Source organism: Cheilinus undulatus, linkage group 5 (genome assembly GCF_018320785.1).
Source record: "Cheilinus undulatus linkage group 5, ASM1832078v1, whole genome shotgun sequence".
NCBI lineage: Eukaryota > Metazoa > Chordata > Actinopteri > Labriformes > Labridae > Cheilinus > Cheilinus undulatus.
In genome coordinates this window covers 43,120,835-43,135,542 of record NC_054869.1, presented here as the reverse complement: position 1 = coordinate 43,135,542, position 14,708 = coordinate 43,120,835, and the positions used below count along the sequence as shown (strand labels likewise).

The following is a 14,708-nucleotide window of genomic DNA, read 5'->3' as shown; positions in this document are numbered from 1 at the left end:
AAAGTAGATGGATACGCCCGTTTCCGTGGTTCTTACTGGCAAATCCATCTTGCAAAGCTACTGTCTGAACCGTTTGGGCCCGGTTAGAAAGCAACAGGACCAATCAGCGACGAAGGGAAGCACTTTCGGGTGTGGCGGAGTTGTGACGTAAGCAAGCAGCAACAAGAGGTCAGTGCAATAATGGCAGAAGACATTAGAGTGGCTGCTGCTAGAGCACCAGTTTTATCAGAACTTGACAACATTTCTTCGATAAAAGAACAAACAAGAGCACTGAGTGATTTTCTTTTCAAAAACGACAAAAGTCATGTACTGACATGTCTACAGTCGACATGGTTCGCGTTATGCAGTTCTGTATGGAGTTTACTCCTCGGTAGGGGCGCAGCTTAGTAGTGGCTACATCACATGTTTTGTTGTTCTGATTGGCCCGTAAAGATGTGACAGACAGAACGTTCATCCAATCACCCTCAGAGTTTTTTTCAAAGGCTCTGCCCTTTCCCAATCGCTGTCTATGAGAGGTTTTCCAGATGGATGTGTGAAACAAATCCATCTGGCGTGCCAGGTTAAACAGGGACTGTATTGACATTGCAGTCAAATTAATACACTTTAACATGGAGTACTCCTCCCTTTTACAGCTATAACAGCCTCTAACCTTGGAGTGTTTCTGTGGGAATTTGTGCCCATTCATTCTGTAGAACTTTTATGAGGTCAGGCAGTGATGTTGGATTAAAAGGCCTCACAATCTCCGTTTCAGTTCATCCCAAAGGTTCTCGATGAGGTTGAGGTCAGGACTCTGTTGGGCCAGTAAAGTTCTTCAACACCAAACTCATCAAACCATGTCTTTAGAGTCCTTGTTTTGGGGTACAGTCATGTTGGAATATTTAATGGCCTTCCTGGAACTGCTGCCACAGAGTTGGAAGCATATCATTTTCCAAAATGTCTTGATATGTTGAAGTATTAAGATTGCCCTTCATAGGAGCAAAGGAGCCCTAGACCAGAACCTGAGAAACAGCCCCACACAATTATCCCTCCTCCACCAAAGTTCACAGTTGGCACAATGCAGTCAGAAAGCAAATGTTCTATTGATACCCACCAGCCAAGACTCACCCATCTGACTGCCATACATAGAAGTGTGATTGGTCACTCCACAGAACACTTTTCCACTGCTCCACAGCATTGGTGTGCTTTACAGCTTACACCACTCCATCTGATGCTTGGCATTGGACTTGAAGATGTGAGGCTTGCATGCAGCTGCTTGGCCATGGAAACATATTCCACGAAGCTCCCGCCACACAGTTTTATGCTTACATTAATGCCAGTGGAAGTTTAGAACACCTCAGCTATGGGATCAGCAGAGTGTTGGTGACTTTTATGAACCATGTGCCTTAACAATCATTGACCTCTCTCTGGGATTTTACGAGGTCTTCCAACTTGTGGCTAAGTTGCTGTTGTTCCTAAATGCTTCCACTTTCTAATAACATCATGTACAGTTGACAGTGGAATATCCAGCAGGGATGAAATATGAATTATATGTCTTATTGCAAAGGTGGCATGTATCACAATACCTCGCTTGAAGTCACTGAGCTCTTCAGAATGCCCCATTTTGTATCACAGATGTTTCAAATGGAGACTTCATGGCTAGGTATTTCATTTTATACACCTGAGGAAGGTGTTGTAGCAAAGAAGGAATCTAGAATTACCATCTAGTGGTGGGCTTCAATAGCAGCAAAAAGTATTGTTTATTCATAAATACATATATGACTAATCTTTATCAGTAACATTCAGCATTGTGTGGCACCTAACAGTGCTGAGACCAGGAGTCAATCCTGCGACCAGTACATTGACAACTACAGCCTCTGAATGTGGGTGCCTGCCCTGCACTGTAAGGCCGAACAGTAAAAGGCTGTTAAAAAAATGAGTTGTGTTAACTTAAATATCCAAAACATCTATTTCAGCTCTATTTTTCTGAGATGATAGAACACATTTTTATTTCTAAATAAGAAGTATTTTTGTTCATTGTATTCCAGTTATTTGATAACATCCCTTAATTTGCATACAATAGTTTTCCCAGAAAGCCTTTGGGCAACTTTTGTAGCATGAGTAAATACTCTTTTAGAGAAGTCCCACCAGGGTACCAACTTAGATGATGTACTTAATTCTGTGGCAGAGCACTTTCTGGGTCAAAATGCGCCTTTCAGTCTTTGTTACCAAATTTACTTACTTGAGGTGACATGGTTGTTCAAAATTAAAATATGTTAAAGACATTAGGCAAAATTTCAGTGGATATAAAACCTGTTAATTATGTATATTACCTTGGGTTATACTCAGAAATGTACTTCCACAACTTAAAAACTTTTACAAAAATTGTGTACCCACAGTGCTAAGAGCCTGCAATTCTAATGCTTTTCAATTGAAAGTGTTGCTTTTCAAAGAGCACACAAATACTGATAAGAACGAGACTTTTAACATCACAAAACGGGCTGTATTGAAAAATTATTGTCACAAATAATGTAATTAGATATTAAAAGCCCAGTTCAGTTAAAAGAAATCTAGGGTATGAGTGATTTCGTCTATGCCAAAGGTAACTTGCTCTATTGGAGTGCCCATACAAATGAGCATTAAAGAGGCTAATAGAATTTGTATAGTTTTTTTTTTTATCTTTATTTTCAGTTTTATGTAAGTTAAATGTAATCTGGCACACAGGGCATTTTCCCAGTGGGCCAATGCACTTTGGCACATGATGATTTTATCTTTTGATTTTGTTAGAATTTCTTTCTTTCTATGTTGTTCTGTTTTAATGTACTTGCACTTGTATTTGAGATATGTTAAGTCACAGTAAATAGATAAAAGGTCGGAATTATGAAAAAGCCATAATCAGATAGATAATTTCGACTTTTTATCCTATAACTAACCTAAGACTTACTACATCATAATTATGACTTACCACCTTTATTTCGACTTGGATTTTTTTTTATAGAATTGCCGGACTTTTAATATTGTTTTCTTCCTAAGAGTAAAAAAACAAGTAAACAGTCGAAAAGCAAAAATAATTCACGTCGAATTTTATTTTGAAGGATTAAAGTTTTCGTTTACTTCCTGCCTTGTGTCACGTGACGTCGCCCTCGCCTAGAAACGAGAAAGCGTCGCTATGGAGAGAGGGATGGGTCCGTTAAGTTAAAAGACACTTCTCTGCACTTTCTCTACGCCGTTTGAACAACTTTTTATCATGGCACTTTGTTGGAAGTGCTTCTCGGTTGTTTCAAACACGACTAGAGCAAGTTTTCACGGCTGTTTTTCCATGTTTCTGTGCTGTTAGTGCATCATTTACCTTGGAATGACGGATAAAGATTAGTTAGCATGCTACTGAGCTAGCATCATCACGTCAGCGTCACACATCACTGCAAACCTGCTAGTGACAGGTAAGAAATCCTGCATCACCTTACCCCCGTAACTGTGTATTTATTACCATTCAAGATCTGTTTTCAGTATAGTAATTACGGTAAACATTTATTGTTTTTGTTGTTGCGTAATGAGCGCCAGCACAGTTCATAACAGGTGTTTTGGAGCGACTAATTCCTTGTGACAGTAATGATGCGGCTCTAATAGGATTTAAGCCCTCTCCTTCCTGTCGATTTGTTTGAGGAGTACGCTGGGATAACGAGGTGGAGCTTAGCTGTATGTGTGTGTTAGAGAGCTAGATAGGGAGAGAGAGAGAAAGTCGAGTTTGCGTGAGGATGTGTGATTTAATCTCTTTGAAGACTGGTGTCTTACTCTTATGCAAGATATTTTATAGCAAGAGACTTAAAATTGGATGTCTGTCATATATAGGTGAGCCTCTAACAGGGTTGTCACAATACTCAAAGTTTCATCTTTAGTACCATATAAGTTAAAATCAAACTATATTGATACCTGCTTTCATTGTAAGCGGAGGCTGGTTTAGTAATTTGGAGGCACTAGGCAATTACCAATATAAGGCCCTTGCCCATTTCACCAAAAACAGTCACAAGGGAACAAAGCACCTCTTTTCAGGTGGCAAGCCACAGAACTATAGGACATATCCAAATCTGAAATATAACCACTCAGATAAGCAGGATTATTGGCTTTCTGCTTATTGCTGTGTTCATCCATGTCTCCATTTGCAAGCTGCTCCAAACAAATTGTCTGTAGAAGAATAAATAATGCTACTGGATTGAACTGAATTGATGGGTTATTAAGTGACCTAAGGAGAAAATCTAGAGCTAGGCAGGGTTGCACTTAACAATTTAGAAATAGTAATGGTAAATGTTTGTGGTCTTACATTTTAATCAAATTTGTGTGAAGGGCCTGTTTATGTTTATTGTTGTGTTTATTGACTTGTTTCTGTTTTAACTGTACAAAGCCCTTTCACCTTCTTTTTGTGTCAGTAGTACTGTTTAAGTAAAGTTGTGTAATTTGTTCATGTGTTTGCAGGATCCTGGCAGAGATGGGAAAACTACAGAGCAAGTTTCGCAAGAGGTCTGAGCTCTACAGGTGAGATGTAGGCATCAATGTAACAGCTTGTCCTTATCTGCACTACTTACTAATTATAACATGGGTTAGTTGGTTCACACTGTATCCGGTAGGTTTTTAAGTTTTGCACAGTGGTGAGGGGATTACATAGGGGATGGATTTTGCACTTTGGTGTGTTTAAACTAGTTTTTATGAGAAATACCGTGTGCAGTGCAATGACTATCCAATGTCTAAAGGACCACTTCTACAGTTAGTCACTTGCATAGATGGGCTTTATCCTAATAAAACAAATGTCCAGAAGGTAATTACATTCAGGTGATGCTCCCAGTTATTGCAGAATGTGGAGACAGGCAAATTTGACCTTAAATGATCATATAGATTCCGTCTGTTCAATGCTGTTGCTTGATTTGTTACAAGTATGAAAAGAGCCATGTGTTCTCATCACCTAAAACACCTAACTTCCTGTTCAACCATGACCTAAAATCACCTTAATCTGCCATCTGACCAGTTCACACATATGCAGTGGTTCCTACATCCATTCAGTGTGTATTGAATAAGTTTATTATGTTATGCTTATACTTGAGAAGATTAATTAATGAGAAAGATAGTAGTCTGTTGTCCTTACCTGCATTTATTTTGAAAAAACAAACAAAGATATCAAAATATACATGATGAAAATGGTGAGAGAACGGGTTCATTTTCTTTTATCTTTATTTGCAAGAAATAGGCAAAACTCATGATTTGATGCTGAGTTTACATTACTGTTTTATCAGATTTTTTACGATTTAGTAACTTTAAACAGAAATGAGATTGAAGTCAGTTTATTAATAAATATATTTCTTTGATTTCATTTCTCTAAGAATACAAAATGTAAAATATCTATTTTCTTTTCTTTATAAGCAAAATAGGAATGGAAATCGAGAACCAGTTCCAGTTGAGAACTGGTTCAACCAGTTCAGTCTATTTTTTCCGAAAAGAAAATTCACAGGAAGGAATTGAAAAGGGAATTGATAAAGAATTGAATTGCTAAGAAGAATTGATAACGTCATCAATATCAATAAAATCTTCTCAATTCCCATCCCCAAAGCAAAGCAACTTTTTTTTCAATTTTGAGGCTATCAAGTAACAAATAAGACAATCTTTTTTCTTAAAGATAAAGTGACATTGGTTAGAGCATTTTTAAAAACTTGGTCTCAGCAAAAAGGAAAAAAAGATAAAGATACAGTGGGGTGTGTGAGGATAACTCCAAATCTCTTAAAATTTGTCAGATTCATCCAGAATATTTCCAATGTCTGTTACTAGTGATATTGTAATAATTGATGTTGCTGAATATCATTCTGTGCACATTACACTTATCAGAGTATTGATGGACTTATTGGTGACATTTCCAGGATACTTCAGAGACTTTGGTTTAGATATGATCACTGTTTGAGTCAATGGAGGCAAGACAGCTAATAACTGAGGATAATAGCTCACATTAGCCAACATGTTAGGAACAAACAGGCAATTTGTGATTGCATTGAGTTTTTACAGATTTGTGGTTATCCTCATTTGCCCTAAGGTATCATTGTCTTTATTCTTCTTTCACTGTGGTTAAGTTTGTAAAAGAATCACATAAACTGAATAATGATGAAAGTTAGTCAAAATAGGACTGAGAGGTATTGTTACATCCTAATAGGTTATACTTAGAAGCTTTATTATTATTTTAAAAAAAAAAACAGATATTCAAACAAATGAAAGAAAATAGCGACTTTGTGTATTCAATGTAAGTTTTTCCTTAACTTTGGTGTTTTTTTAAATTTCAGAGCATCTCAGGGGGAGAAGGCAGACAATTCCTTTGACAGTCAAGTGGTGCAATATGAACCTGCCCATCAAGGCTCCATCAACACTGTCACCAATCTCAGCCCAGATCTGTGTGTTTCTGGTGGGAGTGACCAGGTAAATTATACTCAAGTTTTGGAAATAACTCAGAGATAAAAGAATTTTGATAACAGTACTGTGCTTAATACTACTACCACTGCTGTGGTTTGTGTAAAGTTTGAAGACAATCTCTAAAAGCATTTTGAGATATTGCCTTCACAAGCAAGGGATGAACATTAGGCCCAATGACTTTGACTCTTGACCTCCAAAATCCAATCAATTTGAACAAAATCCCCCGGAGCTTTCTTGAGATATCATGTTCATGAAAATGGTCTGGACGGTTATTCTAACGGACTGACAACCTGAAAAGATAATGCCTCTGGTTACAGCTATTTCTAGTGCAGGGTCATACAAATGTGCAATAGTTTATATGCTATTCATCAAGACTGCCTAATCGAAGAGAAAGATTTATTTGTGGGCTGTTTATGCCTTTATTTAAAGAAGTGGACAGTGAAAAGAGTCAGAAACAGGGATGAGAGAGCGTAAAATGACATGCAGGAAAGAAGCCACAGGCCAGACGTGAACCCAGGCCGTCAGTGTACATGGGCTGCAACCTAACTACTGTACATCTGCTCCCCAGGAAGCCTTACTTTTAGTTAAACAGTATAAAAAGCACTAGATGAGCCACATAAAACGGGGACAGTGTCTGCACGACAGCGTTAAGACTGTGAGATTCTGTAGCATTATGTGGAACTTGTGGTCATTATTGTATTTGCATGTTTATGAATGTATGTGTCTGTCCCTGTAGGCTGTGGTTGTGTATGACTGGAAACAAGGCCGGATGTGTCAGTCCTTTCAGGGTCACAACCGAGAGGTTACCAAGGTAACATCAATACTCTCTGTGCTCAAATTGACAAAGGTGTGGTGCTTTTTGAAGTAAAAGTTTGCATCCTTGGGTCTAATTCTGCTTCCACGTGTTCCCCAGGTGTTGTGTTATCCAGGTAGCACATGGATCTTTAGTGCATCTCGAGATAAAACAGTTCTCATGTGGGACCTAAACCAGGGGGACGATCCCATTCAGGAGTTCTGTGGCCATGAGTTGGTTGTCAATGGAGTAGCCATCAGCCCAGGTACACACATAAGTTTATTTATCTAGCTTGCTACAGCAACAAGGTAATTCACAGTGCTTTACAACAGAAGCATCATGACAACAGGAAGAAGAGACACTTTACAAGAGAAGTTAAAAATTATTTTAAAAAGCCAGTACAACCTCAAAGATGAGAAAGTAAAAAGAAAAAAAAACAACTTAACAGAAGCTAAGAAAGTCTAAAACATATGGATCAAAGTTACAGGGCAGTGTTTTGATTAAAATAGATATTACAATAAATGTATCAGAAAAGTTTGATAAAAGCCAACTGTAAATGAATGAATCTTCGGCCTTGAAGATGAAGTAAATAATTTTAACTTTTTTTTTTTTGTAGTTTAAGAACCTGAGAGAACTTTAAGTTCTTAAACCAAATGAATTCTGTTGTAGCTATTTGCAGACAGCATCTTATTAGTCCCAAAGAACAGCTGTCATCAGAAATGCATTTTAAAACTCAAAATGTGTTTTGGGTCTTGGATACTGATCTATCTTAATGTGCCTGACATCCTCTTTACAAGTTTGATAGCATTGATGTCAGAGGTAATATTTCCAAAGTAATCACATAGTCAGTAAAGATGCTGTCATAGGAAATGATGTACAGTTTCACAGTATGCAAGTGTGGATATGCTTAATTAGGTAATTAGAAACCTGTGAACAAAGAGAGGAATATTTCTTCAGTAAATAATACAATAATAAACAAATAATATAGTCTAATTAGACAATTAGAATTAAAATTTAGAATATAAAAAAACATGCCCACAATGCATAACACAGCATCAAAGTGGAGTTTGACAGTGAAGGGAAGGATAGCAAATTATGGTAAGGTAGAAACTATAAAATGGCATTTTAGTTTTGTGTTGAAAAATTGCATAAACTAGTATAAAAAAGCCTGATTTTTGGCAGAAGATATTGTAATATTACCTGACACGCCAGGTTGATTGTTTCATATTGCCATTGCATGGATTTATTTCATATTTATCTGGGAAAGCTCCTTTAGAAAGCATTTGGGAAGGGCAGGACTTTTCAAAAAATTCTCAGAAGGTGATTGGATGAACGTTCTGTGTGTCATATTCATGATAGGCCAATCAGAGTGAGAACACAAAATGAGGTAGGAGACATATGGAGCTGCGATAGCATCCATAGCTCTTCAGGCTAAGGGTCCGGCCCCACTGAACCCATCCAAGGGGCGATGTGATGTAGCGTTGTGTTCCGCCCATCTCCGTTGCCTTCTATCTTTCTATGAACTGAGGTGACCATTATTAAAAACTTAACTCCATATGGTGTATGGAATAAATAGGAACCAAATGTTACATTTTTGTGGATGAATTTCACAAATTGAGAGGGAAAACCTGCTTTAAAAGTGCCAGGGTTTGCTTCTGGGGGATGTGAGATACACGCAAAGCATTTTGGGTATCCAACGCAGTGGAGGCTGAGGGCATCAGCACTTCTTAAACATATTTTCTCCTTTATTGTGGCTTTGTTAATTTAAGCAAATGTCTTAAAAATATTCTTCATCAGCTGTGATTATTTTAAGCAGAATGAGGAGGGGCCCTGCTCCTTCTGCCTTGGACATCCAAATTACTAAAGTTAACACGCTTAACAGTAGCATGAAAAACAAAGGCAGGGGAAAAATCAAGTTGAAAAAAGAGCATAAAAATGACAGGCTGATGATGAAGGTGAGACACCACGCCATTGGATAGGGGAGACCAGCTAATGGGATGCTAGCCAAACAGCCTTTGACCATGACAAGAGTAGTGAAAGTTACAGTAGCATTCAAAAAAGAATAAATAAGAATGAGAAATATTCAACTGCCATAAATGCACTATCTTCCTGACAGAACTCCGCTAAAGCTTCATAATGTAGCACGCACTTTTGCTTGATGATACTTTTAGTATCGAATTGACTCAATCACAAAGAAAACGTTACCTGGTTTTTGTCTTTGGTTTCCTCTTCCCAGCAATTAATTTTTTCCTTTCAGCGTGATCCGGTAACTTTATTCTGACTGACTAGGTCCACATCATTGATCTGCAAATAACATGCTGATCTGATTTTACTGGGTTTTCTTTTTCCAGATGGGCGGAAGCTGTGTACCGGCTCTCGTGACAACTGGATGTGCCTGTGGGATATAGAGTCTGCAAAATGTGAACATAGACACAACATTTCTCGAAACCTGGTGAGAATGTGTTTTTTGTGCTCAAAATCTGGTAAAAACAATATTTTTAAGTGTGTTGAATAGCTTAGGTATGTAAATTAAGGATTGAGAAAGAAGATAAAATTAAAAAGCCATTTGATCTGTTTCACTGAGTTGTGCTTCAAAGTTTCCTTTCTTCTTTTTCCTCTTTTTAGGTAACTCATGTTTGTTGGGTGCCAGGCAGCCCCTCAATAGTCCAAAGCTCTGAAGATAAGACCATCAGGTGATTAAGTTAATTCAGTGTTTTTTTTTTTTTTTTTTGGTAGTGATGTGAAACATATTAACTGTGAAGAAGCATGTAAATGTAAGTAGCTGTTTTTGTGTCCTACACAGTTGCTTCCCTGTGATTAGTAGATCATTATGTCCTCTTATGTTTTAACACTACAAATCATATTAATATTTAAGAGAGTTTATTTTCCCTTGGTGTTAACATCCCTCCTATGCATTGGAATCACAAGTGGATAACTCTTATTTCGAGCAAGTTGTTGTGATCTAAAAATAGGTGAAATATGTAAGTTACACTATATGGCCAAAGTATTCAGCAGCCTGACATTACACCAACAAGGTAGTAGTGTAGGCATCATCTGACTGCCAAACAGAGAAGCGTGATTTGTCACACCACAGACCATGTTGCCACTGCTCCACAGCCCAGTTGTGCTTTACATAACTTCATCTGACGCTTGGCATTGGACTTGGTGATTGAAACCCACAGTTTTTGTGCTTACATTAATGCCAGTGGAAGTTCAGAACTCTTCAGCTATGGAATCAGCCACATTGTGGCTGAGTTGTTGTTGTTCCTAATTGCTTCCACTTTCTAATAATATTACTTGCTATGCTGTATTATGCTGTATCGATTTTTTCTCTCACCCTTAAAAAGTACCTTTATTTTAGTTCAAGATGTCACCACTTATACTTACTGTAGAATGAGAGTGCCAGTTTTGTATTTATTACCTGATCACTATTCTATGTTGTGTTTGACATGCATTTTTGTAGCTGTTTGTGGATTATCAACTGTGGAAGATATTTTCAGCCATTAGCATCTTCAGCGACAACAAGCGGCACTTCAACAAACACTGTATTGAGAAAAATGTTTTAACCACTGATTGGTCACACTGGTGAAGATGTTATTTCTGCGAACAATACATTGGTTAGTTTGAATGTAACACTCATAGTCTCTGTGATGAACATTCTCTGTGGTGAAACCAAAGAATGACACTACCAAGTTACAAACTAACTAGTTTACACACAGGGTTTGATGTGGACTTTGCACCTTAATATGAGAAAGTGACTTAAGCAGAGCTGGTGCAGCACGCCACAGATTCTTAACCCTTTACCTGTCACTTCACCTTATCAAACAACTTAATGTAAGGAATAAATAATAGTAAACAGATTTTTCCACCTGCACATATGTAATGAGACACTCTGGTATCAATGTGACATCTTTAATCCCTCATTATCTTGGAAGATAATTAACCCAGCTGTCTAAGATACTGAAGTATATAACAATAATGAATAAAACTGGGTCTGATATGGTGTTGAGATGTATATGTAATAAATCTATGCTTGTAAATTATGTTATGGTGTGCCCTTGAGTAAGGAGATTCCAGTAATCCTGTATTTGTGTATTTGCACAGGGTATGGGACAGTCGTGCATGGCAGGTGACCAACACTTTCCCAGCCAAGCAGTACATCCAAACCCACTGTGACGTTTCTCCAAATGGAAACTACCTGGTTTCCAGCAGTAACGGCTTCGGGGGCCAAGGCTGTGAAGCCACGGTGAGACCCCTGGAGGTGTTTGTTGTCTGTGTTTGTGTAGCTGTACAGCTGGTGAATAGATTAGGCTGACTGCATGTCTGGTCTATTTTAAGGGTGCGTACTTATGCTAGAAGTCTTATGTCTGTATTTTTATTCTAACCCTGATTGTCTGGTTATAAATGTAGTAGCCATGGTATTTTATTTTATTCATTTAACCTTCATTTAACCAGGTTAGTCCCGCTGAAATCAGAGATCTCTTGTGAAAGGGAGCCCTGACCAAGACAGGCTGAATATTATGCTATTAGTGAATTTCCCTTCGGGGATGAATAAAGTTCTTGTATTGTATTGTATTGTATTGTATTGTATTATGGTATATCATAATAATACAGTGCTTTGAGAAGTTATTTGTCCCCTTTCTTATTTCTTTTTTTCTGCATTTTTACTATTCCTAAATGTTTCAGATCATCAAACAAATTTTAATAGACAAAGATAACCTGAATAAATACAACATGCAGTTTTTGCATTTGCATTTTTGCCCTATGTGAAAAAGTAATTGCCCGTGTTGTTAATTTATGATTTAACTGTGATTAGGCATATGTTTTGGAAAGCTAAGTTCCATTTTAACAGCCACACATATTTTGCAGTGATTTTTAAAGTCACTGTGTGTGCTGGTGGTGGTTTAAATATTTGGTGTATGTTTTTGTCTATATCATTTATTTCAGGGTTATTTTGAGTAGAGTATTTTGTGTCCATTTCCTATCAAGCTGGGACATTGTGCAGAATGTAAATAAAACAGAATGTGATTAATTCACATTTAAGTGAGAGTAGCAAAAATGCATTGAAACTGAGAAATTTAAATACCTTTGGGAAGAAAACTAGATGCCCATTCAGAATTTATAGTAGCTAAATCTTTAAAAAAAAAAAGTCTGGCCAATGGTTATAGAGGACTGGAAAAGTTGTGAAGTGCTAAAGTAGTCGAAGATCTCACAATTTAATGAGGTTAATTTGCACCAAAGTGAAAAGGTGAGTGGAGGAAAATAAATTTGTGAATTTTATCATGAGTTGATCGTCCTTTTCTATTATTTAGAAGGTAAGAACTAGCCTCTACTTTTGCCTCTTAGGAGCTCATGTGTTCCATGAAGTTGCAACAATAATTTATCAAATTTTCAACTGTCTTGATATTAAAGGTTGATGGGATTGCATTTTAGGTATCTTCTCAGCTTGATATTGAAATATTATATGTTGAAACATGACATTATGTCTTAGTGAAGTTGTGTTTTTGATTTTAGCTTTGGGACCTGCGTCAGCCCGGCTGTAAAGTTGTGGAGTACAGAGGACACCTGCAGACCACTGCCTGTTGTATGTTCCTGCCGACGCCTCCTGGTGGCACAGCACGGGTAGCAACATCCTCCCATGACAGCTCTATGAAAGTGTGGGATCAAAACACAGCAGGTGACAACCACTCATGAATGGAAACATTTACTCAGTGAAAAACGCCCACTGGTAAGTAAACAGAAGCTATTTTTACTAACTCCACTTCAACCGTCCTTCCTTTTTCTCCTCTTCAGTCTGTTTGGGGACGTTATCTCTGGATGGTGCTGGTCCTCTGGTTTCTCTCGCTCCCAGTGACTCAACAAGTCTGCTTTGTGCTAGCTTCAACTCTGGCCTCCACCACATCCAGATCGGCCAGGGATCAAACCAGGCACAGAGTTCAGGTGGAGCTGCTGGCCTGGAAATTAAAGTTGTGGCACGTTTCTGATGTCTGAGAAGAGCCTGAGGCAAACTTGTGTGAAAATCCAGTGACTCAACAATCAGCAGCATGGCTGGATACTGAAGCATGTCTGTTGAATCTTTTTTAAAACAATTTTTAAATAATCATAGAGCAAATTTTTTTTTTTGCTGCTAGACCGCCATACAGTGAAGAATGACTGCAGACATTAGCTAAGAAGCACAGGAGGACAATGTTGTTAGTGGATGATGCAGATTTTGTTCAGCCAAACCACCTGGATTCTCATCACAGATGCATTCCTCGGCTGCAAAGCCCTTTTCACACATTTGCTCCCCAAAAAATCTTGAAGATTTCCGCAAATCCTCCTTCCATTTTCCTCACAGGAAGAGATTATCCCAGTCAGATGGAAGGAGTGGCAGTCTCAGGAAGGAGGGCATAAGAATGATAAATCATGGACTCTTCAGAAGTCACTTAACAATTTTACATTAAGATGGCGAATGAAGCAATAATGTCTGCCAGTTTTTGCCTTTTTATTAATGCTAGGTGCAACTGGATGTTTTCACAGGGTTAACAGAAGAGCAGCAGAAACATATTTGCATGCAGAAAGAGAATGATGAAGCTTTATTATGCGCACAAAATGGGCTGGTGTTTGCATGATGTAAAATTGTCATTCCTTCCACTCACTCATGTTGAATGTTCTTGAATATTTGCTGTTGTGTTCAAACATCAGCTCATCCTGATGTATTGAGGAATTTTATTAGGGAGGTAGAAAAATTTATAAAGTTAAGGTACCATTTGTGCTCCCATGTGCAGCTCAACTAAAAACTTTAGCAGTTATGATTTTTGTACAAAAAGCCTTCAGTCAAATAAACCATGAAATTATTAGACCTCAGCAATAAGATCACGCTTGGATTGAAGCCTTCCAGGACCCAGAAAGAATACCAGAGATTATTCTCTATTTTTGAAGCACTCTTAGAGTGGGAAAATGAGCCATTTGGATAGGTGTTACTTCTCATACTCTGAGTATGTTGTTAGTTTTTCCTGGATAAAATTCAATAGATGCAATCAGATTTGTGCTATGGATTGTCAAACACTAAAAAGAAGACTAATGAGAAAGATGTTAATTGTAATGTATAAGTTTGTTAGCTTGTACTGTAGTTTTAATGTGTTCAAACTTAGACCAAATGAACACCAACATCATGAGAAAGAATTAACTGACCTCTTTTTGGTAGAATCCAATGAAAAATTACTCTACTCTTCTATTAACTAACGCTGATATTAGCTAACGCCTAGTGTCGATATTTACTGCATTTTAATTTGACAATTACTATGCAAAACCTTTGAGTATTTCACTTTTTAATAAAATACTGTAAATTGTAAATAAATTGTTATAAAATATGACACAAAACTTGCTTTCAGTAAGTTATTTCTGATTAATTATTGAGGGTTTAAGATCTTATTAATATGTTATGTCCTCAGTACTTCTTTAATGTTATCGCTGGTCTGAGCTTCATTAGCAACAAGCTAGTACGTCCACTGGTCCA

The 14,708-nt window shown here is 37.6% G+C and overlaps 1 protein-coding gene across 1 annotated transcript; it reads left to right on the top strand.

Annotated features, from left to right (window-relative positions):
- Nucleotides 1-3,160: 3,160 nt before the first annotated feature.
- Nucleotides 3,161-14,509, top strand: wdr31 (WD repeat domain 31). Its single transcript, XM_041787934.1, has 10 exons — nt 3,161-3,416; nt 4,447-4,506; nt 6,291-6,423; nt 7,154-7,228; nt 7,331-7,475; nt 9,562-9,662; nt 9,836-9,903; nt 11,315-11,456; nt 12,725-12,887; nt 13,004-14,509. The coding sequence occupies exons 2-10, from the start codon at nt 4,460-4,462 to the stop codon at nt 13,192-13,194; spliced, it is 1,065 nt and encodes a 354-aa protein (XP_041643868.1). The 5' UTR covers nt 3,161-3,416; nt 4,447-4,459; the 3' UTR covers nt 13,195-14,509.
- The last annotated feature ends 199 nt before the right edge of the window (nt 14,510-14,708 follow it).